The 25,943-nt window shown below is 56.4% G+C and overlaps 2 protein-coding genes across 3 annotated transcripts in view; both read left to right on the top strand.

Moving 5' to 3' along the window:
• BRD4 (bromodomain containing 4) overlaps positions 1-15,679 on the top strand; it is a 33,303-nt gene extending 17,624 nt beyond the window's left edge. Inside the window, exons 10-19 of one of the 2 annotated variants that reach the window (XM_065875274.1) lie at positions 311-421; positions 9,645-9,697; positions 9,832-10,195; positions 10,828-11,421; positions 13,518-13,630; positions 13,730-13,892; positions 14,026-14,156; positions 14,301-14,506; positions 14,589-14,829; positions 15,169-15,679. In XM_065875274.1, coding sequence (XP_065731346.1) covers positions 311-421; positions 9,645-9,697; positions 9,832-10,195; positions 10,828-11,421; positions 13,518-13,630; positions 13,730-13,892; positions 14,026-14,156; positions 14,301-14,506; positions 14,589-14,829; positions 15,169-15,237 — 2,045 coding nt within the window. In that variant the 3' untranslated portion in view covers positions 15,238-15,679. Of the gene's footprint in view, positions 1-310; positions 422-9,644; positions 9,698-9,831; positions 10,196-10,827; positions 11,422-13,517; positions 13,893-14,025; positions 14,157-14,300; positions 14,507-14,588; positions 14,830-15,168 lie in introns of both variants that reach the window. The other variant, XM_065875273.1, reaches the window with a different exon arrangement.
• A 4,619-nt stretch (positions 15,680-20,298) lies between these two features.
• EPHX3 (epoxide hydrolase 3) lies at positions 20,299-23,105 on the top strand. Its single transcript, XM_065875279.1, has 7 exons — positions 20,299-20,541; positions 20,718-20,803; positions 21,174-21,331; positions 21,434-21,562; positions 22,469-22,572; positions 22,650-22,786; positions 22,880-23,105. The coding sequence occupies exons 1-7, from the start codon at positions 20,299-20,301 to the stop codon at positions 23,103-23,105; spliced, it is 1,083 nt and encodes a 360-aa protein (XP_065731351.1).
• Positions 23,106-25,943: the final 2,838 nt, after the last annotated feature.

The following is a 25,943-nucleotide window of genomic DNA, read 5'->3' as shown; positions in this document are numbered from 1 at the left end:
TACCCACTGTCAGAAAAGTAGCTGAGGGAGCATAATCGCAGCAGTCCCTTGTGTTAGAGAATTCCCTCCTGCCCTGGTCTCTTAATCCTTGATGAACCCTGTAAAAGGGTATTTTGAGAGATTGGAGGGACCTTGAAAGTCCAGTGTAAGCCAAGTGTTTGGCTGGCATGCATGGTAGGCTAGCTGCTTACCATTGGGAAATGTGGGTCTGGCCGGGGATCGGAAGGATTGCAGCCGGCCATTAGGAGCAGCCTTCTGGCTCGTGGGACTCAGGGCCCTGCCTGACTCTGTCCCTGTTGCTTTATTGCAGCTGAGAAAGTTGATGTGATTGCTGGCTCCTCCAAGATGAAGGGCTTCTCATCCTCAGAGTCGGAGAGCACCAGCGAGTCCAGCTCCTCTGACAGCGAAGACTCTGAAACAGGTTAGGTGTCTAACTTAGAGTCTTGTCGGAATCCTGCCTGTGCTCCATCCTGTGTCCAGGCTACCAGAGACCAGAGATAGCAGTCATAAGAACTTGCTGGGCCCTCCCATCTGTCCATCTACTTGGTCACCATGTTAATCTCTAACTGGGGGCGGGGGTAACCTGCACCTGCCCCCACACTACCCTCGACCTGGGCTGGGGCAGGGAAGACAGGTAGCCAGGGGTATTGACACTGCAGAGACCTGGGAAAGAAGGGGTGGGAGCAGATGATGGAATTGATCTTAGCGTGACCCTGCCCAGCCTCACAGTCTTCCGTGTGTCACAGTTGCATGCAACACAGCCCTTTCAGGTGATGTGATTTGGCAGGTGTGGAACAGCCTGCTTTTGGCCCTGCTGTTCCTGGGGCTTCGGGCACTGCCATCCTCCCCATAGTGTGCTCACTGCTGCATTGGCTACTCCTAACTGCACGCACTTGGACATGCGTGTCCTGTACCTCTAACAGTTCCTTCTCTCCATGCTCCATGGGCGTGCATTTGTATCCACTGGTGCGCCTGAGCAGCAGCTTTGACACGGGAGGTGGGGGCAGGTGGAGATGCTGAGAGCTGTGCCGGTGGTGGGGAAGGGGACCTTTCCTCCAGATAAAAGCCCTCCTGGTTATTCTCAGGGGAGCAGATGCTCAGACTGGCCCAGAGGAGAGGCTAGGGAAGAAGCCTGGTGACTAGCCTGTGAGTTAGTTCTGTGAGGTGGAGCTGGCCTTCTCTGGGTGAGCAGAGTTGTCCCTAACTCTATCAGCTGAGCAGACAGTCTGTGGACCACCCGCGAGCCTGCCCTGGGACACTGGGTGTGCCCCTCCAGGCAGGCTGCAATGTGCACATCCACAGTGGGAAATGTGTGTTTGGGCAACGAAGACTCCTGGCATATTCTTTCATGTACCTATTTTATCCCTGATATTTTATTTTAACTGGAAATAAACGATAAGCTCCACTTTGTTCACGTAAATAATGTGACCTGGTGGTGCCAAGGAAGTTTGAGGATCATTTGCAGCAGTTGGAAAGAGTGAAGCTGCCCTGAGGTGTGTGGGTCCACAGGTCCTCCTGTGGGCTCAGCCTGCCTCTGTCCAGGGAAGCTGGGGACAAGGGGGCCTCTGGGTCTTGTCACTGCTCCTCTTCCCTTTTACAGTAAGGACACCAGGTTTCCCAAGTGTCGGGGGAGGGCTCAGGACTACCTCATTTTTAGTGGGCCAAAGTGACATGAAAGTCATTAAGTATATTCTGTATTTATTGAGCTCCTATTGTATGCAAAGATTGCTGTGAGTAGTTTGCTGGCTGCCTGTTTCTCCATCCTTAACCATTTTTTCTTTCTTCCTAACCAGCTCCCCCTTCCATTGCTTTTTTAAACCTGTCTACCAGCAGGGGGCGCCGCATTTGGTGCTTGCTCAGGCAGAGCTGGCCCCAAGCCAGGGCCCAGTGCCCTTAACAGGGTGAATGGCCATATTCTTGGGCCCAATTAGCATTCCTGGTGGCTGCTGACTTCTCACTTTCAGTGCCAGCCAAGCCTCAGGTTTGTCTTTCCCTCTGGGGTTTTGTACCTCCTGCATTTTCTAGCAGGCTGTTTCTACTAGGGGTTTCGTAGCCTTTTCTCCTAAGGATCTGAACAACCAAAGAATACCCCAGAGGTTGAAATTGGCAGCGGACCTGATAGCTAAAACAGCATGGTTTGGCCCCACCCACTGTGGCACCTTAGGGGGCCATGACCATCACACCTGATGTCCCCGTTGCGAATCTGTGACTGTAGCCTTTGTCCCTGACTCCTGAGCTTCTGAGCGTCCTACAGCCTGCCTGCTGCCGCCTGCTGTGGAGTGACCATGATGGTATTTCTAGCAGCTCCCTGCTGCTGCCGAGATTTTTTTTTTTTTTCCTCCACATTTTTCCCCCTTTTAAAGAAGCTGGAAGGATTGTGCAACAAGTAATCTGAGAGTCCTGGGAACAGCTGTCCTGGCAGGAAGGAGGGCGAGATTTACAGTCTCAGAGCCGCCAGCCTGCAGGCTCCCAGGCTCCGGCAGTCCAGCCCTGGCGGCTCCCTCGGCTGCCTCCAGCTCCTTCCTCTTCCCAGGCACCCTCCCCACCTTGGGTTTTACGAGCCTCTCTTTTGTCTTCGTGGTCCTAACTTTTCCTTTGCCTTCTGTGTGCGCTGGAGAGCTCTGTCGGAGGCCAGCTGAGAGCTTTTACTCTTGGGAGGGACCCACCCTGTAGGTTTGTGCCCTGCAGCTCAGATGCTACAGGTTCCAAAGTGGGAGCCTGTGCCCTGGCACCACTGAATGTGGCCATCTGCCACCCCCATCCTGCACAGGAACCTGCACTTGCTCTCCGGGCAGCTCCTCCAGCAGCTGCTCGTGCTGGGTCCATGGAGCTGGGTAGATTTCTCTGACCAGTTACAGGTGGTTCTGCCTTGTGGGGGATGGGGCCTGGTGGGGGGCATTGAAGGTATTTCTCTTGGTGTTTGGGGGCTTAATTGTTTTGCCCTTCTTGTTCTTGTGTTTCCATTTGGATTAGTGCTGAAATTCCTAAGGGCCTATATTTGTCAGTTCTGCCGACACAGCCCCGAGACATGAATCACCAAAAGAAATTGAACCAGAGGCACTAAGTTGGGGCTAGGGCAGTGGTACGTGGACTCCTCTCTGGCCACTGTCCATAGACAAGGATGCTGCTAGTTGCTCAGGACATGGGGGCTGGTCCTTGGGGCAAGGCCGCTTCAGGGAGGCAGTGCGTCCACAGACTGGGGCAGAGGGGGTGTTTCTTTTCCAGCTCTGTCCCAGGCCACTGTGTGTCCCTCCTCCTGTCCAGCAGCATGCAGCACTGCTGGCCAGTCCCATGACATCTTTTGAACGCAGCTGTTACTTGAGTCGTGGTCTTCCACTGAGCTTTGATTCTGGTTAAACTCTGAATCAGCTTGAGGGACAGAAGGTGGTGGTACAAGTGCCACCCTCCCACTGACCCTGAGCCATCTTAAGCTTTCACCCCATCACATTGCTGATGTCTGGCTCTTCCCAAATGCCACCCACAGATCTTTATGGGCAGGGGTGGCCACACAGTTCCTGTCACTCTCAGGAGCACCCCTGGTCTGGGCTGGGACAGGAGTTCAGGGAATTCTCTTGGACTTGATTTTGGTCTTTTAGTTGCAGAGGGAGCGCACTCCAGCTATTTTAGTCTCCTGGTTTCCTTTTCCCAGGATCGGAGCATGTGGGTGTTTCTTAATAGCTCCAAGGGGAAAAGGAATGCTTGATGTTTTGGAAAGATTTGAGCTGGAAAGTGCAGACAGAGGCCATGGGGCATTCTTCCCAGACAACCAGCCTCAGCTTCCGACCCCCTGGGGTCTTGGAAGGACTCGGTTCCAGTCCCATCTTGGGGCCTGCTGCTGCCCACTCCAAGGGTGTGACGCACGCTCTTGGGGAGGGGGTAAGTCCCCTGGTGGGGGTGGGGGTAGGAAGAGATCTGGAGGACGGGGCTATAGCCAGTCTGCCTGCACTGCCAGGTGACCCTCACACTCCCACACACGCAGGGACGGATTTTAGGGCTTCATGGGCGAAGGTGAGCCTTGTGTAATGTGTCCTGAATGAGAGACCGGCCGGTGGGCGGGTTTTTCCCACATGCGCACTTGGGGACCATGGGAGTGCAGTGTTGGTTGCATCTGTGACTCTAACAGAAGCATCTGGTCTGCTATATGGGTGGGAACGAGCCCCACACCCCCTCCCCCGTCAAGGGGAGCTGCATTCGATGCCTGGGACAAAGAAGGGACAACTTTCTTCCTCAACCTGTTTTTATTTTTTGTTTTTTTCCTCCTTAACAGTGTATGTAACTGGCTCCTCTTTTTATAATTTTTTTTGGTTTCTTGTGGTTTATAGGAATGCAGAGGTGAGGCTGTTAGCTAGAGGTCCTGCACTCCATATCTTTCTTAGGGTTTTTTCCTACCTCCACCCAAGCCCTGAGGAAGGGTCAGCATCACCTCCTTGAGATAGATAGGTGCAGAAAAGCAGACCCTGGGGGATAAGATCAGAATCAGTGGGCGCCTAATGCACATGGCACACCAGGCTGTTCTTCAGAAGTGATGGCAAGGAGGACAGGCAGGGTAGCCTCTCAGATGCAAAGACCAGTAAAGGAAACACCAGCATGCACTCGGCACATATGGAACTTGTTACTGAAAGCAGTTCTGTCTAGAAGCATAAACGGCATAAACAGACTCAGGCGGTTCTGGAGACATCCATGCGTGCCAGATCCGAGGCCCTTCTAAGGGAAAGGTGGGTCTGTCCCCACCTGCAGCTGGCCAGGCAGGGGGTGGAACTCCTAGTCTGCGGCGCTATTCTCTCGTGCCCTGACAGCAAGCAGGGCACAGGAGGCTGGCTTGGTCTGCGGTTCTTCTGTTCTTATGACTTGAACGGTACATTCCACACCATTTCTCTCACACTGGTTTCTCTCTCCCTCTATGTAGGTCCTGCCTAATCATTGGACACGGACTCTTAATAAAACGGTCTTCAGTTCCAGATTCCTTCCCAGCAAGCTATAGCTTAAGTCCATTTTCTTCCGTGAAAGGGACAGGACTCCATCAAGTTATGGAATTCCTCAGAGCCCTGGGCCTGTCCCCTGGGGTGGATTAGTCATGTCCAGCAGCTCACGCCTAGTCCCGCCTCCGGGAAGGCTGCCTGCCTGGCTGCCCGCCCGGGCCTCCTGTGTAAAGACTGCCTGGCTGTCCTGCCCCGCCTCCCTGGTCGTCTGGGGTCCTCTGGGTGGGTGGCATCTCCCAGAGGGTGATGACAGTCCCCCCTGCACACGCATACATGTGGTGCTGCTCCGTGTGCAAGACCCCAACACAAATATGTTTTCTCTCCTCATCCCTCCCTCTTTTTTGGGGACTCTGGATCCTAACTGGTTCCCTCCTGGACCTTGCAATGACGTTAGCCCAGGGAAGATCTCATTCACCCTAAGGAAGAACACTGTAACATCTAGAGCTTCCCCAAGTGAGGAATGGGGCTTTAGAGGTGAGGCCAGCTGGGCCCAAAGGCTCACTGGGGCTGTCCCTCAGCATGCCTTCTCTCTGGTGACCTATAAGGCTCCATTAGCCAGAGGCTGTCACCAGCCACAGCTGATTCACAGCCCCCTGGAGTCCTCCTTTCTGTTTTCATTGTTCCCACTGTTTCTGTTGGGCATTTTCCCAACTTCTTTGGCCTCTTCTCCTAAAGTCACACAGGGAAAGTACTTCCTAAGCTGCCTCCCAATCCCTCCCTTCCCAGGTACTTAGAAGCAGGCTGCAGGAGCTGCCAGGCAGGCCATTAGTGAGGGGCGTCTGGGGAGGAGTGGCCGTGTAGCCAGTTGACCTGGCTCCACTAGCCCATCATCCTTTCCTTTGGTGGGGGTTGGGATCTGGGCTAGTGGCAAGAAAGGGTTCTTGAAACCCAGAGCACTGGACCAGTCAATCGTGAGGGCATCAGAGCCTTCGGGCCCTGTTCCATGCACATGCAAGTAGTCTCCTAGTCTTCAGTCCCCTAGAGTGATGACAGCTGCTGGGGATGGGGCAGGTCAGGGTGGCCACATAATCCAAGCCCTCTGAGAGGCACTAAATAGGCTTTTTTTTGCTCTAAAAATAAATGTCGGCCCTTTTTTGGTCATGAATCCAGCATCTCAACAGAAAACTGCCTGAGGTGAAAAGTTCCCTGAGGAATAGCATCTGCGTTTCAGAGAGCTTTTTTTGTTTTATATATAGTTTGTGTGTACTTCTTCAAGGCCTAACCATCTCCTGGCATCTTGGAGCTGGAAGCAGGCTTGAGGAGGTGCAGTTGGCCACCGCCTGTGTGGAAACCCTGGCACTCCTCCCCAGCTCCTTGGGGCCTTGGGCCCAAGCAGCTCTAACTACCCCAGACTGGCCTTGGCCTTGGGTTCCCGGTTCAGCCTCCCCAGAGCCTCCAGGGCCCTGCAGTGATACTTGGGAGTTCCTAGGCTGCTCCCTGATCCTGTAGCCGGTCAGCTTCCAGTCGAACTCATTCGCCAAACAGACTATTTTGAGCTGCCCTTTGGCCTGTTCCTGATGTGTTCCCAGTACAACTCAGCCTGGCTGGGGTCAGGGAGCTTCATGCCCGGAGATTCCCACAGGACAGTTGGGAAGCTGCTGGTATTGTCATTCTGGGAAGATTCTTCTGTCTTAGAACAAAAGTCAGGCTAGATTCCCACAGTGTCGGCCTGTTTGCCTCCCCACCCCTCCTTCCCACTCGTGTGCACATGGGCTGTAGCCACGGGCCAGCTGTCCTGCGTGGTCCTTGCAGCCTCGCTGTCCAGGGATCCCGTCCTTCTTGCCCGTGGGGCTTCCGTCTGGCAGAGAACCTGATCTTTAGATTCAAGCTGTCACCTATGCCCAGTGCCCCAGGAACAGAGCAGAGAGAGCAGAAGCCCACTCACGCCTTGTCGGCAGCCTCCAGCATGCGGACAGTGGGAGGTGCCAGCCGGGCCTGAGGAGTCGCTGTAGGAGGGGTGGGAGGCCTGGGCATCTGCTGGTGCTGAGGCTCCCAGCCGGTTCAGTTGAGGGGCTACGCACCTCTGCCCTTACCTTCTATCCTGTCTCCTTCCCTTGAGTTGTGGGGGAGTGGGGAGGAATCAGTGTTTTAATCAGATTTTACAAAAACGTTTTAATTCTTTGTACAATTACCATCCTATGTAAAGATGAAACTTGTGTTGAGTTCAAGATTTTTATGGAATAAAGATCACACAGTACTTGAGGCCATCTTCATGTAACCCTTTCTAGAGAGTTTTGTGTGGGGGTGTCTTGGGGCTGGTGTGTTGTGAAGTTGTGCACTTCCTGTCTTGTCTTCCTACCAGTAACTCCAGCATGAGGCCCAGGACACGTGAGCCAGATGTGGCTGTCCCAAAGAGGCTCCAGCACCCCTTGGTCCCCACTGCTGGCCCCTTTAGTCCTCTGGTCCTGGTGGTCTGCCGTGCACCTCCCACCTTCTCTCCCACTCTAGGCCTGCCCCTCCCAGCACTTATGTGGAGCTCTGGGATGGTACTCCCAGGGACCTTTCTAAGGCAGCTGAAAGCCACTCCCTGGATCCTTAAGGGCCCCATTGCACTTTTTCCCCTCTAGTTCCCAGGTGGGCCTCTCTGCTCATGGCTGCAGGGAGATGGTGTGGGTTCAGAGCCACTGTCCCTCTTTTGTGATGAAAAAAAGTGTTTCCTCCCAAGGCCATGAGATGACAGGCCACCCCTACCCTGCCCAGCCTTCTCCCCATGACACAGTGGCCTCTCCTGGTCAGACTTGACCCATTGGTCCCCTCCCTCCAAAGGCATGCCAGCGTGCAAGCAGCCGCCCCCAGCCTCCCCAGCTGCAGTTTCTGTTACTGGAATCCATGCTGGGAGAGGAGCCCAGCCTGGAGGAATGCTCTGGCCTCTTTCTCCCACTCCCTTGGGTCAGCAGCCTCTGTGTACCATGCTTTATCCCTGTGTGTGTAGGGTCCGCTTGGTCCTGGGCCTCCAGCCTCTCCTTTTCCATCCTGCGGCTGCCAGACACCCTGTGGCCTGATCCTGCAAATCACCCAGATGGCTCCCTTTTGTATGTGTGACCCTCAAGAGTGTCCTCACCAGCTTTTGTATGTGACCCAAAGAGTTCTGCGCCCTGTATCCTGGCATCTCTCAAGTCTGGGTTTGGGGCTGGGCCTACAGTTCCTGTGTTCCAGGTGTCCCTAGTCGCTGCCATTTGTATGAGACATGTCTGTAGCTGCTGAGTTTTGTGTCACTGTCTTATCACTTGCATGGAATGGTGAGCTTTTGCAGGGCACAAAGTCCCTTCTCATCCCTTTTGGTGACACGTCGCACCAAGGCTGTGCACCTCACAGAAGTTTAGCACGGCCCTCCATGAAGCAGCTTTGGAGCTAGCAGTGGAGCTAGCCCCGCTTTGGGCAAAAGCATGTGTCCTCCAACACCAGCAGCAAGAGCCAGCACCCTGGCAAGGAGCTCAGGGAATGCCAGGCAGAGCCATGAGGTGCCTCTCAGCGACAGGAATCTGAAAGGCGCCATGAGGTGCCTCTCAGCGACAGGAATCTGAAAGGCACTATGGGTCCTACCTCCCACCTGGTGGTTGGTGACTTCATTTCCTAGCCCTTGAGCACTGGCTGGGCTTTCTCTCCTCTGAGGTTTACACCCAGCAGTGTTTGGCAAGGGGCATCCAGCTGGCAAAAGTTCCTTAGCATAAGCTTCTAGAGTGGGGGCAGAGGGAGTCATGCTGGCTCTTGCACACTCCTCACAGAGACAGGCACACCCCAGATTTATCCACACAGTGGTGGCAGCAAGCCATTGGCTCCTGAGAAACCGGGACACATACTGCTTTCTCCCTGCAGCACATTGACTGTATCCCAACACAGGGACTTCTCTGAGGCTGGTCTCCTGAGAGGAAGGGGAGTCTGGCCAGTGTCGTCGTCCTCTGCTGGCAATGGCATTGAGTACCTCCCCCATTGGCTCCTGCGTCGTCCAGGGAGGCTGGCTGGCTGGCTGGCTTCTCTCTTCCTCCACAAAGCGCTCATGCTTGTCAGCACTCTCTTCACCTGTCCCATGGCTCTGTGGCCAGGCCTTGGCCCATGCTGGCACCAGTGGTCTTTCTCAGCCCAACTCACGCATCTCTGTTTCGTCTGGGAGGGTGGGAAGGAGCGAGCCTCAGAGGGCAATGCAGTTGGAGGCCACCGAGTTGTTACTTTTTAGCTGTGTGACCAGAGCAAGTCCCTTAACTTCTCTGAGCCTCACTTTGCTAATCTGTAAAATGGACAAGATCATTTCAAACACCATGGTTGTTGCAAGGCAAAGCAGGTTGGGGTGCAGATGCTCAGGTCACTGTAGAGGCTTCTGACCAGCAAATTGGAGGAGAAGTTGGGCAAGGAGGTTTCTCGTAGCTCAGTTCCCAGTGCATTTGGGTGTCATCTTTTAACGGAGCTGGTGGTCCGGAGATTGGCAGGCAGCTTTTCAGGCATGGTCCCTGCTAGGAAAAAGCAGCAGGCAACTGGGTAGGTGGCACCCCACATGTCTTTCCCTCCCCTGTGACCAACTTCCATCCCAGACAGAACCCAGCCACCCTCCCTCTCACTGTCACCGGTCCTTCTCCTGAACTCATCCTCTGTTTTCTCCTTGCTCTGCGTTCAAGGCCAGCTCCCAGTCTTCTCCCCCGTAGGCTCACCACCTTCTCTTTTCCTCCACAGAGATGGCTCCGAAGTCAAAAAAGAAGGGGCACCCCGGGAGGGAGCAGAAGAAGGTATGTGGTTTCGGGGGTTTCCTTTAGCAGGTGAGCAGTGGCCACCTGTCTTTTGGGGCTCTGGAGGGACCCTTTGTCTGACCCAGACGGGTTTGGCCTGCCTGACATCAGCCTGTCTGTCTGTCTGTCTGCAGCACCATCACCACCACCATCAGCAGATGCAGCAGGCCCCGGCCCCTGTGCCCCAGCAGCCCCCACCGCCTCCCCAGCAGCCCCCACCGCCTCCACCTCCACAGCAGCAGCCCCCGCCCCCGCCCCCTCCGCCCTCCATGCCACAGCAGGCAGCCCCTGCGATGAAGTCCTCGCCTCCACCCTTCATCGCCACCCAGGTGCCCGTCCTGGAGCCCCAACTCCCAGGCAGTGTCTTCGACCCCATTGGCCACTTCACCCAGCCCATCCTGCACCTGCCGCAGCCCGAGCTGCCCCCTCACCTGCCCCAGCCTCCCGAGCACAGCACTCCGCCTCATCTCAACCAGCACTCGGTGGTCTCTCCTCCAGGTGAGCTGCAACCACACCCGCAACAGTGTGGGGAGATCCCCTTCCCACCCTGGTCTTACCACAGTGACAGAGCACTCTGGGCGACCTGCAGAACCCCTCTTAACCTCAGTTGTCTCTAAGGGGAGGTTAGCAGCTTCTCGGGGCCATTATGGAAATTACACGAGAGGCCCCAGAACAGGCCTTGCACAGGGAGAGAGTGCTTTGGGTACAGAAGACACTGATTCAGATCTTCTGCTGGGCCAGGCGTTGGTGTGAGATGGAAAAATATGTGATCCTCTGTAGCTCCCAGTCAGGGATAGGGGTTTGGGAGGGCGCACAGCCTCATCCGAGAGCGGACACACCTGTGGGAATCAGGAAAGACTTGCTCTGAGACCTGAAGGGCAAGTGCAGCAGTTGGAGGGAAGGGAAGGGGGGAGCGTTGGGGGCGTGGAGCACGGGGCAAGATGGTGAGGGGCCGGATCCTGTAGACCTCCCTGGATGCTGTCCTTATTCTGGGGCTTTTGGGAAACCAAGGATGGTGGAGAGGTTGCCAGTTGGAGGGAGACGAGTAGGAGGTCAGGATGGAGGAGAAAGGCTGGACCGGGGACCACGGGGTGTGTGAGCCTCACCACCCTGCTATTTTGTCCTTCCAGCTTTGCACAACGCACTGCCTCAACAGCCATCACGGCCCAGTAACCGAGCTGCCGCCCTCCCCCCCAAGGCTGCCCGTCCCCCGGCCGTATCACCCGCCCTGGCCCAGCCTCCCCTACTCCCGCAGCCCCCCATGGCTCAGCCCCCCCAAGTGCTGCTGCAGGAGGATGAAGATCCGCCTGCCCCACCCCTCACCTCCATGCAGATGCAGCTCTATTTGCAGCAGCTGCAGAAGGTGCAGCCCCCCACACCACTACTCCCTTCCGTGAAGGTGCAGTCCCAGCCCCCGCCCCCTCTGCCTCCCCCTCCCCACCCCTCAGTGCAGCAGCAGCTACAACAGCAGCAGCAGCCACCTCCGCCACCGCCCCAGCCACAGCCGCCACCCCAGCAGCAGCACCAGCCCCCGCCACGGCCCGTGCACATGCAGCCCATGCAGTTCCCCACCCATATCCAGCAGCCCCCACCGCCCCCAGGCCAGCAGCCCCCCCACCCACCCACGGGCCAGCAGCCACCCCCGCCGCAGCCCGCCAAGCCTCAACAAGTCATCCAGCATCACCCTTCACCCCGGCACCACAAGTCAGACCCCTACTCAACTGGTAAGTGTCCCCCCACCAGCACTACCGTCCTGCCCCTGGGTTCTGGGGAGGCTGGCGCTAGGTCCAGAGTTTTGTCCTCAAGAAGCCAGATGGGTCAGTTTGTGCTGCAGGCTGAGATGGGCTCAAAGCTGAGCCTCGAAGTCTCTGGGTTGGTTGGAGAGAGGCGGCTGAAAGGGGGCGATGATACTTGATGCAGTGTTTTAATCAGGTGTCCATCTTGCGTGCAAGCCGAGATGACAGATTAAGGCCCCAGTGGGCCATTTTCTTGGAACTCACAGTCAAGTGCATTAACAGTGCATTGTGATACCTGCTAGGTGAGGAGGCCAGAAGCCCAGGGGAGGCACCTGCTCTGCCTCTGGGGATTGGGGCAGGCTTCTTGGAGGAGGTGACCAGAGGATGAGCAGGAGTTAGCTTAACAAACAGTGGGGTGTGAGGTCCAGGCAGAGCCATGAGCAGGTCTGGGCAGTGTGGTCTGTTTGGGAACCTGTGGAAACAGGTGCTCGGCTTTTGGTGTTAGGAGGCCCCCCTGGTGGAGCTGGGAGGGAGAATTAGGCTGAAGCTCACAGGTAGCTCACGACTCACCCAGGAATCATTGCTGTCTCCTGCTCCCCGTCTCCAGCCTGATCTAGGCTGCCATTTTCCAGTCAACAGCATTGGGCAGGCCATGTCCTCTTGCTTTTCCTGGGCACTTGTTTTCTAGGTGTCTCTGACCAAAATGTTTTGGCTGACCACGGTGGGGCAGTGTTCTAGTAGATGCCTCATGGTGTGGTGACACATTGACGTTCCTGGACTTGGCATGTAGATCATGCAGCCTGGCTTGGGGGTGGGGTGGGGGGTGGTATCCCGTGAGTGCCGCCTACAAATTGAATAAAGCTGTTGACTTTAGGCTGTGACTGCTCCTAAACCCAGCAAAAGCTGCCAGGTGCCAAGTGGATCACTGTGTACCCTGAGCTGAGAACAGCTGGCTGTCCTCCCTGGGAAAGACCAGTGGTGGTCCCAGCAGCTCTGCAAATGTGCCTGTTTTCCACCCTCAAGCAAGACAGGGTTTCCTTGTGGAGACCAGTAGTGGGCAGGTGATGAGATGCCTTCGGAAGAGTCAGCACTTGTGGTGGGGCAGGGCAGGTCCCCTCTGGCTACCTTTGCTTAGAGTCTCTGGGCCCATCTCCCCCTGAGTCTCTGTGGCCTGGAATGAGTCACAGGGAGTGACATGTGTTGGAGCGTAGCTGGGGGCTTTGGGCCAAAGACCAAGTTGTTGGAGTCCAGGCAAGCATCCCTGGGCACCAGGCCAACTTGAAGGCACCGCCCCTGAGCTACTGGGCTCCCCTCTAGGTGCTGCTGGATGAAGCTTCCAGCAGGCAGGCAGATTTCTGCAAGTCATAGGCCTGAGAGCCTGCCATTGCCCAGGTCAGCCTCAGCAGGTGCTCCCAAGGGAACCACCCAGACAGGAGGCTGTTGCAGTTGTGTGTTTGCAGATTGCTGGCAGGCCCAGGCCAAGGCTGCCTGGGTCCCCCCAGCCTTTGGTTGGATGAAGGTGGGTGGGCTGACCCACTTTCTCCAAGAACCATGAGCCCAACACCTGTTCTGCCAGTTCTGCTGTGGTGTAGGCCAGGTCCAGCATTCTCCCCATTGTGTGGGCCTTGCAGGTTGAGTTGTATTGGGGAGGTTCCTGGGGATCTAGCCTTAGGCCCGAAGCAGCTGTCCAGGCAGACCGGCCTAGCCACATGGGGACAGCCGGGAGCCCAGGCTGCCTGCTCTGTGGGGTTATTGACATCCCTTGTATTTGACCCAGGCCATACCATAGGACCACCTGGAGAGCTTTTAAAAGATAATCAAGCTCAGATCCCACCTGGGACCAGATGTATCTGCGCTTCCTAAAGTTTCCTAATGGAAAGTTTTTTTTCTGACACACAGTGGTATCAAACACCAGGATTGCGCTCATGGCTCCACAAAGCCCTGCTGCACTCTGAGCACAGGGCCTGACATGCAAGGGACTGAGCCGTTGTGGGGCTTCCCTTGGGTTGGGAGGGCCTGGCTGGGCCCAGGGCCGGCGGCCTCCATACCAGACATGCTGATAAGCTCCTTGTCCCTTCTCCTAGGTCACCTCCGTGAAGCCCCCTCCCCGCTTATGATACATTCCCCCCAGATGCCACAGTTCCAGAGTCTGACCCACCAGTCACCACCCCAGCAAAACGTCCAGCCTAAGAAGCAGGTAAAGGGCAGGGCTGGGCCACAGCCCCCAGGGATGGGCGTAGGCTTGGGCCAGGGGCGCCCATCCACCTCACCAGCTGCCATGCCTGTGCTGTCCCAGGAGCTACGTGCAGCCTCCGTGGTCCAGCCCCAGCCCCTGGTGGTGGTGAAGGAGGAGAAGATCCACTCACCCATCATCCGCAGTGAGCCCTTCAGCCCCTCGCTGCGGCCAGAACCCCCCAAGCACCCAGAGAGCATCAAGGCCCCCGTCCACCTGCCCCAGCGTGAGTGCCCTCTCCAATCCCAGCTGAGGTTGAGGCCCCCAGGCCTGCACTGGATGTGAGCTTCCTGTGGGCCGGTCAACCGTGCCCCACTGAGGTGGGTTGGGCCCAGGCCCATGGGCTATTTGTGTTCCAGGGCCTGAGATGAAGCCCGTGGATGTCGGGAGGCCTGTGATTCGGCCCCCTGAGCAGAATGCACCCCCACCGGGGGCCACTGACAAGGACAAACAGAAACAGGAGCCGAAGACGCCAGTTGCACCCAAAAAGGTAGGAGCAGTGGACCCGTTAGTGCCCCTGACCCCCGCCCCAAGGAGGTGCCTTGGTAATTGTGTCCTCAGACTTCAGGCCTCTCTGGAGGAGTCGAGATGCAGCAGGGTCCCTCACTGGCCCCCTGGTCTCTCTGCCTCGCAGGACCTAAAAATCAAGAATATGGGCTCCTGGGCTAGCCTGGTGCAGAAGCATCCCACCACCCCGTCCTCCACAGCCAAGTCATCAAGTGACAGCTTCGAGCAGTTCCGCCGGGCGGCCCGGGAGAAGGAGGAACGCGAGAAGGCCCTGAAGGCGCAGGCTGAGCACGCAGAGAAGGAGAAGGAGCGGCTCCGGCAGGAGCGCATGAGGTGGGCGCGGGCTCTGGGCAGGTTGTGGGGCTCCCAGGGCTTGCACTCATCCCCACGTGACACGGAGCCCTGCTCTGCTCAGGAGCCGAGAGGATGAAGATGCGCTAGAGCAGGCCCGGCGAGCCCACGAGGAGGCACGCCGGCGCCAGGAGCAGCAGCAGCAGCAGCAGCGCCAGGAGCAGCAGCAGCAGCAGCAGCAACAGGCAGCTGCTGTAGCCGCTGCCGCCACCCCCCAGGCCCGGAGCTCCCAGCCCCAGTCCATGCTGGACCAGCAGAGGGAGTTGGCCCGAAAGCAGGAGCAAGAGCGAAGGCGCCGGGAAGCGGTGAGCTGGGGGACTCTGGTGGGTACTGCTGGGCAGAGATCCACCCCTGGAGGAGTTGAGAAAGGGGACCCTGAACCTGGAGTGGGCAGGGAGGCTCTCTCCCCAAGAAATGGGGTGCAAGCAGAGAGCCATTGGGTGGGTACTCAGGGCAGAGCTCCTTCTTATGTGTGCCATGCTGGCCTCTGGGCCTCAGAGGTGCTCTGGCCCAGTGCAGGGGAGGTTCTGGGGTGTGGGCCCTGAGGGAATAGCCCATGCTGGAGGTCAGGGGTGAGGGTTTGGGAGCCACAGGAAGGGCAGGACACTGAGTTTCACTTCCTCCTGCTCTCCTCTCTCCTCCAGATGGCAGCTACCATTGACATGAATTTCCAGAGTGATCTATTGTCAATATTTGAAGAAAATCTTTTCTGAGAGCACCTAGGTGACTTCTGACTTTGATTTCCTGGCAAAACGTTGACTCTCCATAGTGTTAGGGGCAGCAGTGGAGGCAGTAGCAGTGGCAAGGGGGTAACTCCGGGCCTGGCTCTCCTGCATGCTATGCCTGGGGCAGGCCTGATGGGCAGCTGAGGACTGCAGAGCCTATCTGCCTTACAGCCAGCCGGACGTCCCGCCACCCCCACCCCCACCCCGCCCCACAGGACGTCGGCTCAGAGCACGCCTCGCCACGAGCAAGTGCCGGCCAGACCCAAGCCCCAAGTCCCCACGTGTGGGGCAGAGGCCCTTCTCTCTGCCAAATGTCTACACAGTATACACAGGACATCGTTGCTGCCGCCACCGTGACTGGTTTACTGTCCCCAAGAACGTGACGTTTGTGACGTCCTGCCCGCCGGGAGTCCTCCACACCCCAGCTGCCCCTGCCCACACCCAGGAGACCAGGGCAGGCCTGCAAGAGCTGGAGGTGGCGAGGGCGCTGGCCCACCCCCTTGCTGGCACTGACTTTGCCTTGAACAGACCCCACCCCTCCCTTCCTCTCCCCCCACAAGCCTTTAATCGAGAGCCGCTCTCTGTAAGTGTTCGCTTGTGCAAAAGGGAATAGTGCCGTGGAGGTGTGTGTGTGTCCATGGCAATCTGGAGCGAGGTGACTGTCACACGCGCGTGTGTGGGCCGGCCTCGCCCGGCGAGTGAGGCCACCAACCAAAGTCAGTTCCTTCCCACCTGTGTTTCTGTTCTTTTTTTTTTCTATATATATATTTTTTGTTGGATTCTATTTTATTTTTAATTCTCTCTTCTCCTCCAGACACAATGGCACTGCTTATCTCCGAAATGGTGTGATTGTCTCCTCATTGAGCGGCGGCTGCCACCGCGCTGTGGGTAGTGTGTGACCGTGGCTGTACTGTGTAGTGAAACATAGTTGGCATATCTTTGTTTGAAGTTTGTTGGTGACTCCACCAAACTGGTGTAAAAAAACTCAAAAAAAAAAAAAAAACCCCACAAAAAAAAACAAAACAAAACATACAAAACACACAAAAAAACTGCCTATATTTTACTCAGTTTCAAACTTTACTAGTCTATTTTTAATTATAAAACCAGAAAGCCACGTTTTCTTTTCCTTTTTTTTTTCTCCCCGCCATTCGTTGGCTGCTTCTTTGTTTTTTAACGTCAAATCTGTTTCTGAGTTGTTGTTGTTGTGTTGTTTTTTTTTTTTTTTTTTTTTTTTTAACCAGCAGAGGAAGGGCCAGGGGACGTGGTGGGCGCAAGGGGCCAGGGGCCACAGGCCACAGACTGAGGCAGAAGCTCCCCGCCTGGCGCTTGGCCCTACCAACCGGCTGCCCCTTCCCCCGCTTTTTTTTAATTTTATAATTGGAGCCCTTGGTGAGGTTACGTGTGCCATGAGAACCCACTCTACACCATGACGCTGGTGCCTCAGTGTTGGCCAAACTCTGGAGTCACTGACTGGTTTGACTTTCATACGGTGAATATGCATTTGGTCTGTACTGATCATGGAATAAACACATCTCTCTTTTTTAATGCTGGCGTCTCCCTGACATTTCTTTGTGAACCACCTGTTGGCTTAGGCTAGGCCCAGGGGCCCCCCACACCACCTCTGTACAAGATCTACCGACAGGGGACCACGTGTCCTGTCCCTACTGTCCCTGGGCAGGAGCTGACCCCTATAAGCTGAAGCTGTGTCAGGGAGCCCAAGTACCCATTCTTCCTGTGGACCCTGGCCTAGGTTGGCTTCTTCCAGCAGAACCTGGTCAAACTCCAGACAGTGTTCTTCCCCTTTGCCCTTCCTCCATCTTGGTCCCCCACTCGGCCAGAGGACTTGAGCCACTTCTCCTACCTTGCCTGCCTCTACTGAACTACTCCTTTCGTTTAAGCTCAGGGTTAACCAGTTATTCTTAGATAAGTGTACATCCCCCAAAATAGGGTCCTCGCCCCCCACTCCCCAAGCACACACACGCACCCATTCCTCCCTGAGAAAGCCTGCCAGGTGGACACCCTGCCAGTCTGCCCGTGTACCCATCTGTACACACACGCCCCAGCCACAGGGCAAAGGCAGTACCCAAGAGCGGCCCCCAGGATGTAGGATGAAAGTATGTGATTTATACGTATGCAAAGACACAAAGTGACTGAAACATTTCCAGCACTGTTTATTAACCCACATCCCACTTTCTGTTTTTCAACCAGAAAGATCCTGTATCTTGTGTTTGGAATCTGCCAAACCTCTCAGCTAATGGTGTATGTAGTTCAGGCATTCAGCCAGAGACCTGCCCCACTCCTGCTACGCAATCCTGCCCCCTTTCCCTCCCACAGCACTTCCTCATAAGCCACTGTGCTGGTTCAAGTGTGACTTACATTTTGGTTCCTTGGGGTTTCCTCCATCTCATCCCACCTCCTCATTTTTGTTCCGTGTTTTGTTCAGAAACTTCCCCAGGCCAAGTCTGACTTTTTAGCTGGAGAAATGGTTTTGTCTGCACCTTCCTTCTAAAGATTTAATTCTGCTATGGCCCTTTCCACACCTCCCTGATGGGTGTTTCTCTTAACTGGGTTGTAATTAGAACTTGGATCTACTATTTAATTTCTCTGGCCATTTCCCAGTCTCTCCCACAGTACTAGAAATCTTAGTTCAATACAAGAGTTAGAGGTGTGTACAAGCCCATACTGTACTGTATGCACGGATCGCTTGGCCAATAATTATGTCAGTGAATCTGAGACTTGTATTAAACACCTTAGACATTTGTAGAAGGGAATTCGTAGACTTTTCACTTATATACTAAAGTTTTTTTTTTGTGCAGTTCTCATTGCAAAAATAAACATTTGTACTGAATATAAAATTATCATCCTGTGACTACTGCTGTCTTTTTGCTTAAGGGTAGAGATTGGGCGGGGTGGGGGGGCAGTAGCAGGAATGTAGGAGTCAGTGTTCTGTAGCAGCAGAAGGGAGGTCCACAGACACCCACCAGCCATAGCTGGTAAATGCAGCCAGGTTAGAGGACTCAGGAGGGATACCGGGATCATCAAGTGGTTGGAGAACTGATTTGATGGAAAACGTAAATGAAATCAAAGCCATGATACAGGCTAATCATGCAAGAAAAGGTGGGTGATAAATGCAAGGCAAACAAACGTTTGTGCAATATAGACGTCTCTTCCGCTCTGAGATGCATTGTTAATGAAGCAGAACCACATAAACCACTATTTCCCTTTAAATAGGGACCTATGGACTTACTTATGGTCCCAGGACAAGTATAATGTTTAGCAGCTTTGAAAATACAAAGGTAAGGTTAACAGTGGTAGGTGTAAGGGAAGATGGGAGGTGATAAAAATGGGGTAAAGTTAGAGGAAACCAATAGGAAAACTAACCATGGATACAGCTCCTGCAGTGGTGGTGACAATGAGATAGTCAATGCCCCAAATTGGTAATCAAGAAATAGCCACATAAGCACATGTAGAGATAGCTAACTGTGCGAAAGAAGAAAGCGAAAATCGTTCCAGTGGCTGCCTCCGGTCGGAAGGAAAGATGGAGCCGAAGACTGCTGCTCTTCTCAACTCCTGGATTGCTGTTGAGCCAGCTGTTAGGCTTTAGGCAAATGACATTAAGTCATTTGCCGAATTTCAGGCTCTTGGTCTATAATACGGGAAGGTAATAATAGTACCTACACTTAATAGGGTTGTTACAAGGGTTAAATGATGAGCGACCTTGAAATGTTCAGCATCTTGGGAGGAAGGTTGCGAAACTGGAAGAGGAAGAAGCTGCCCTGCTCGCCCAGCCCTGCTCTGCTTCCTCTTTCGCCCAGAGCCCCAGTGATGCGACCAGCCCCGTTCTCCGGCGGCCGGGGCGGGCCCTGCCCTCTAGGGGTTGGTCTCCCCGCCTTCTTTGGTCGCCATTGGCTGAGCCTCGACCTCACCAACTGCGGATTGGGTCCCAGGCGGGACCTGTCGCCTCTGCACATCAATGACCGTCATTGTCCAATCACAGCTGTGCAGGGGCGGGCCGACTCGTCCGCTGGACCAACTGGAGGCCAGCGTGGGGTAGAGGCAGCTGGACCACCGTTGGAACCAGGGCCTGGTGAAGGTGCTGCCAGGTCTCTCGGAGCCAGACCGAGGGGAGGGTCGCGCGCTCCAGGGCGGGGAGCCACAAGAGGGGGGCTGGCGACAGGTGCTCCCGAGGCTTCCTTGGGCCGCGGCGACCGCCCGCGCCTCCCTCCTAACCCCAAGCACGGCACTGCCTGTCCCCCCCCCCTTCCGCTTCCGGGCCCACCTGACCCGCCATATTAGTTCTGACTCCGCCCCTCCGTCTCATTGGCCCGTACCCAGGCCGACTGGCGGCTCAATGGTCCAACTCTCGCACCCAAGTCATCCAGGCCAAGCCTCGGGCCTTCTTCGCCCAACGTTAGGCCCGTCTTCTCTAGGCTCCACCCTCATTCCCACCCTCCTAAGCCACGCCCCTAACCCATACCACGCTCCTAGGCCTAGTTGGGCCCGCCTTTCCAGCTGGTAGGCCGTACCTACCCTGCATTGCCCCGCCCCTTTGCTCTAGGCTCCGCCCATTTCACCCACTGCGCCCCCTGTCTCCCGTTCTTGCAGGACCTGAGCTCCCTCTAGACTTTAGACCCCACCCACACACCCAACTCGGGAGTCCTACCAGGCCCCGTCCCTTTCTTAAGTCCCGCCCAAGCCTTTCTAGGTCCCGCCCACAGCCCTAGCCCCTAGCATCCCTTCTCCCCAAGGCTCCACCCCAACCACACGATCCTGGTCCTCGCAGGCTCCACCCCCGCACCTCAAGCCTTGCTCCCTGTCACTGTCACGCCTGGGTGTTTACCTAGCCCTTAGGTGAGTCATTCGCGGTGGCGGTTTCGGTCTGAGCCGCCCGCCTCTTCTCTCGGTGTGTTCCTCAAACCCCGACAGCACCGGGGAGCCCCAGACCAAAGGCGGCGGGGTCCCCAGCCCGGATCCCGCCTCGCTGCTGCTGCCCGCGTCCCCCGCCCATACACCCCAGACGGCGTTGCGGTCGTCCCAGGACGCGACGACATGCCCGAGCTGGTGGTGACGGCGCTGCTGGCGCCGTCGCGCCTCACTCTGAAGCTGCTTCGTGCCTTCATGTGGAGCCTCGTGTTCTCGGCGGCGCTGGTGGCCGCAGCTGTCTATGGCTGCATCGCCCTCACGCACGTGCTGTGCTGGCCCCGACGCGGCTGCTGCGGGCGCCCCCGGCGTGCCCCACCCGCCTGCTTGAGCGACCCCACGCTGGGCGAGCACTGCTTCCTGACTCTCAGGGTGAACATGCGGGGGCGCCACCGGGGTTTCGAGGATCGAAGAGCCTGTTGTGGGGACGGTGCGGGGGTGGCAAACGGTTGAATACAAGTCTTGGTGCGCACGTGGCCTGGGGGAAGAGGGGTGTTCAAGCCCGGGGAAGAGGAGATTCCCAAGTCTCAGACTGTGCCTTCCCCCAGAGTTCGGGCCTGCGTCTGCACTATGTCTCCGCTGGACAGGGCAACGGGCCCCTCATGCTGTTTCTGCATGGCTTCCCGGAGAACTGGTATGTCTGAGGCCCAGAGACCAGGGACCCACAGGGCTAGGGGGAGGTGAAGCCCGGACCACCAGGGCACCAAGGAGGCAGGGACAAGGGCTGGGCAGACTGGGGGTGCAAAGTATATAGGGTCTAGATAGGGCGCTCGGGGACAGGGGTCTACATGAAGACAGGTGGGGACAGGAGGCCCTGAAGGGATGGGATGAAGAAGTATCCATGTTGAGGCTGCCCTGGATCCATGGCGCAGCCCACCTGCTGCGGTTCCCTTCTGGGAAGTTCAGGGCAGGAAGGTGGGGTGGCCCAGGGCCCCTGCTGGGCGTAGGGCAGAGGTGTATTCTGGGGACCTTGACTCAACCTCCCTCCCTGGACCGCCCGGCAGGTTCTCCTGGCGCTACCAGCTCCGGGAGTTCCAGAGCCGCTTCCATGTGGTGGCTGTGGACCTGCGGGGATACGGCTCCTCTGATGCACCAAGGAATGTGGACTGTTACACCATCGACCTGCTGATGGCAGACATCCAGGATGTCATTCTGGGCCTGGGTGGGGATGTGCCCCCATCCCAGCCCTGGTGTCCGTCACCCCTGCCTCACCTCTTCCTGGCATCTCACTTACACTAGTTCCTCTGACCCCCCCCCCCACCAGGTTATTCCAAGTGCATCCTTGTGGCCCATGACTGGGGTGCACTCCTAGCCTGGAATTTCTCCATCTACTACCCATCCCTGGTGGAGCGGATGGCAGTGGTCAGCGCTGCCCCCATGTCGGTGTACCAAGGTGTGTAGGGGAGTCCGGGATGCTGGGATGTGCCTGTGTGAAGGGGTGTGTGTCTGTGCCGGCACTTCTTTGTCCACCAGTCAACACTGCAGGGGCTGGGGACACAGCGGTGAACCTGGGTCTCTTCCCCCGTGGTGCTCCCAATCTACAATCAGTGACAATACAGTGCTCATAGTTTTGTGAGCACTTACAGGTTACAATTGCTTTGACAAGGAGCCTGCATAGAGTAACCTACACAGGCATCCTGAGCTATGAAAGCGTTATTATCCCCATGGTCCAGATGGGGAAGCAGAGGAGAGAGAGGTTAATTTGCTTTCTTCTGGCAGGAAAGACATAGATAGCTAAGCAACTACAATAGCATGAGATGCCATCTCTGGCTACCCACTGTCCATCACATCATCTGATTTGAATTCCCAGAGTTGTAGTCATAGCTGTATGATCTCTCTTTCTCTTTCTTTCTTTTTGTTTCTTTTTTTGGTGGTGTTCTTTTCTGTCTCCGTCTCCAGCTTCCTGAGGGCAAGGGAGTTTTGTCTCTTCCATTCACTGCTGTGTCTCCAGAGTCTAGAACAGGGCCTGGTACACAGTAGGTGCTCAATAAGTGTTTGCTGAATGAAGCAGGGGAAATGCATCCAGGCCTGGGCAGGGGAAGCATGTCAGTGGCTCTGGGGGCTCCCGGGAGCTGTGGAGGAAAGTGCCCCCATTCTGTGGGTACAGTGACCACTTGTCAGAGAGGCAAGCTGGTGCCTGGGCCAAGAGGAGAGTCCAGTGTCCTCACAGGCTCAGGCCAGTAGCAGTGGCATTCCTGAGTGTTGGCATATCTGTGTGCATGACCTGGGTATGGGTAGAGTGCAGAGGTGTGGGGCCACCCGAGGGCCAGGCCTCATGCCTGCCTTCCCCTCCCCCCAGACTACTCTTTGCACCACATGGGCCAGTTCTTCCGTTCCAACTACATGTTCCTGTTCCAGCTTCCCTGGCTTCCCGAGAAGTTGCTGTCCATGTCTGACTTCCAGGTGCAGTAGGGTGAAGGCCCAGGGCTGGGTGGAGGGTTGTGGGTGGGACTGAAGGCAGCGTCCTGCTGTGTGCCCAGATCCTGAAGACCACCCTCACCCACCACAAGAGGGGCATCCCACATTTGACCCCCAACGAGCTCGAGGCCTTCCTTTATGGCTTCTCACAGCCTGGTGGCCTCACTGGGCCCCTCAACTACTACCGAAACCTCTTCAGGTAAGGCCAGACCCAGGGCAGAAGCTCAGGAGAGTTCTGGGGGTGCGGGTGGGGGCAGTCGTCTTTCTGCCTGTCTGTCTGTCTGTATCACAGGACCTTCCCCCTGGAGCCCCAGGAGCTGGCCACACCCACCCTGCTGCTGTGGGGGGAGAAGGACCCCTATTTTGAGCAGGGGCTGGTGGGGGCCATCAGCAGCCGTTTTGTGCCAGGCCGGCTGGAAGCCCACATCCTGCCAGGCGTGGGGCACTGGATCCCCCAGAGCAACCCTGAGGAAATGCACCAGTACATGTGGGCCTTCTTGCAAGACTTGCTGGACTAGCGGCGCTCACTCACTGGCTTGCATGCACCTGGGCGTTCTCACAGTGTATTTACACGGGTGAACCTCTGATGCACACAGGTGTGAGGCTCCTAGATTGCACACAAGTGCATCTGTGGGTGCCCTCAGGCACACCATCCCCATATGCTCACACACAGTCATGAGTGTATGCATGTGTGAGCAAGCACTTTGACCCCAGGAACCAGGTACGCCTCTCTGTGGAGCCAGATGCTGAGTGTCCCATCTCTCCCCTCCATGAGGCCCCACTCTTCTCACCAAAGGCAGTGCCCAGAGTTGCATAGACCATGAACTCTGACCTGGCTTCCACCTCCAGTCTGAGTCTTCAGCTAAATACTGCTCTGTCCAATATAGTACTGGTAGCCACGGCTGGTTATGTCAATTTAAATGCCAATTAATTAAAATTAAATACGATGAAAAATTCAGTTCCTCAGTCACACTAGCCATATTTCAAGGGCTGAATTGAATCAGAGTAGAAAGTTCTATTGGACAGTGCTGATGAGGGTATTCCTAGCTTAAGAGTAGGGGGCTGGCTCCTGACACCTCACCAAGGGAGGACCATCATGGGCAGGCAGGTGGATGTCCAGACTCCTCTCCAGCCAGGCCCTGGGCAGCGCCCATGATCTCCCTCCTGGTCATGACTCCAGGCCTTATGAGGTCAAGTTCTCTCGCCACTGCCTGGGAAAGATCCCTGGAAAAACAGCTCTTGGCTCTGTTAGGATATGTGAGATTCTGGACTCAGCACAGGAAGGGACCAGCTCCCTGAACAGCCATCTGGGGTCTGAGGCCTGTCTCTCCAGTTCCCGGAATCTTCTGTTCCAAATTAACCATAGTTGCTGCTGATTCTTTCTGGGGACTCCTGGCTCCAGCCTCCAAGTGAGGGCCATACAAGCCGAAGGTGAACCACCCAGCCCCAGGCTGGTCACAGCAGTAACTTCTATCTCCCTAGCGTTTTCCTGGCCTCTGGGAACACTGTCATGACTTGCAGCAGCGTGATAAATCAGTCTGGGGACCCAGCAGACCTCAGAAATACATTCTCTTATCTCTGGGATGGGCCTGCCTGGCCAAAGCCTGCCTGCTGGTCACCCGCTCTGTCCTCCCTTGTCCCCAGCGTAACATCCTTTCACTCATCGTATGTGTCAGGAGCTGTTCTAGGCCCTAGGGATAGGGTGCGAACAAGGACACAGCCCCCATTCTGGAATTAACTGAGAAGAGGCAGAGAGAGCCATGCAGGTGTGTGACAGGGCTCAGGAAAGACTTCCCTACCTGGGGTACAGACCTTTCAGGGAGTGGGAAGCAGTAAATAGGAAGGTCAGAGGCTGGAATAAGCTTGGGCTACTGGAGTTAACAGCGTGGAGATTAGTGCCTGCTGCAGCAGAGCGAGAGCGGGAGGCGTGTGGAAGAAGAGGCCACAGTCAGACCGCCAGGGGCTTCGAAGAGTTTGGATTTGATTCTCAAGGGAAGCCAGGGAGGGTTTTCAGCAGGGAAGGGACATGGTTTGCATTTTGAGAAGCTCCTTGTAGCGGCTGAACAGTCCCACGCAAGAGCGAGAGTGAGGAGACAGGCTCAGGGCTGCGCACAGCTTCAGGACCGGACGGTCCAACAGCCCCGACAAGAGCCGGGACCCCCAGGGCCCTACCCATCCCGCCCCCCGCCAGGGTGGGAGCAGTGCCCCTCTGGGGCCGGGGAGATGGGCGAGAGGAGGAGGGAACCCGGGACCTCAGCTTGGGGCGAAGGTTTGGGGCGAGGAGGCCTGCGTGCAGGATGAGGACCGTGTGTCCAGGGGGGGCGGTGGGTCTGGTGACCGTTGCCAGGGTGACGGGGAAAGGGCTGATGGTTAACCGGAATGGGTAGCAGTTGTCTGGGTGACCGAAGAGGCCCAGGAGAGGGCTGACGGGAGGCCTCGGACAGTTGCCGGGGTGACAGGGTCCGCTGACGGTTGCCAGGGTAACGAGAAGGCGCCGTCTTCCTCCTCCGCTGCTGCAGGCGGGAGAAAGGCGGTGTGGTGGGGGGGGGGAGAAAAGCGATCGCGTTGATTGGGCAGAGTCCTGGAAAGTGAGCCAATAGCGACTAGTGGCTCGGCCGAAACCCGCCTCTCCCAGCCTGAGCCAATCCGGGAGCGTCTTTCTTAGAGCCAGGGGCTCAGAGACCTCATCACTTCATGAGGGAGCTGGCCCCCGGAGGGTTTGGACTCTGTCTAAGGCCCCTTCCAGGCTCAAGCCTCTCCCTCTCCCTCTCCCTTCTCTGAGGTCCCGCCTCCAGATCACCTTACATCCTTTACTCACTCATCATTCATTCATCCGCTCACCCACTCATTTACCTGTCCTCGCTACCAGCTGTAATCCGTGGCCCCGCACCAGAGGAGGGATGGGGGAGACAAAGCCGGGCAGACTCTCCCAGGCCTGAGTGGAATGCGGGCCGGGGGGTGAGGGGTGGGGCACCTACCTGGAGGAGGGCAGGGAAGGCCTTAGAGCTGACTCCTGCAAGAATGTGCTCCAATCCACAGAAGCCTCCCATGCACGGGTGGTTTAGCATTTCTGTGAGACTGGGAGGAATGTTTGGGATAGGAAGACATGGGATCACAAAGGGCTTCGAATGCCAGGCCAGGAGCTTGCTCCCAGTGTGGTGGGGACCGCAGGGGAGGGTCCCGGACAGATCTGTGTGTCTGGAATATTACTTCGGGGTTGGTGAGGGGGCAGGACCAGGGACGGAAGATTGAAGATGGGGAGGCCTGGAAGGAGGATGGGCATGGTCCAGGCAGTAGAGGACGAGGTCTAAGTCCAGGCACTTGGGGGAGGAGCAGATATGCAGGGAAAGCCAGAA

The sequence above is a fragment of the Phocoena phocoena genome, chromosome 3 (genome assembly GCF_963924675.1).
Source record: "Phocoena phocoena chromosome 3, mPhoPho1.1, whole genome shotgun sequence".
Taxonomy (NCBI): Eukaryota; Metazoa; Chordata; class Mammalia; order Artiodactyla; family Phocoenidae; genus Phocoena; species Phocoena phocoena.
The sequence above is the reverse complement of the archived record's forward strand: the minus strand, read 5'-3'. Positions and strand labels throughout refer to the sequence as shown.

Bases quoted from the DNA above. Each gene is read 5' to 3' on its own strand.
- EPHX3 (XM_065875279.1), top strand. From the start codon at position 20,299: ATGCCCGAGCTGGTGGTGACGGCGCTGCTGGCGCCGTCGCGCCTCACT. The intron at 21,563-22,468 runs GTGTGTAGGGGA...CCCTCCCCCCAG, and splicing joins CCCCATGTCGGTGTACCAAG to ACTACTCTTTGCACCACATG. The intron at 22,573-22,649 runs GTGCAGTAGGGT...CTGTGTGCCCAG, and splicing joins TGTCCATGTCTGACTTCCAG to ATCCTGAAGACCACCCTCAC.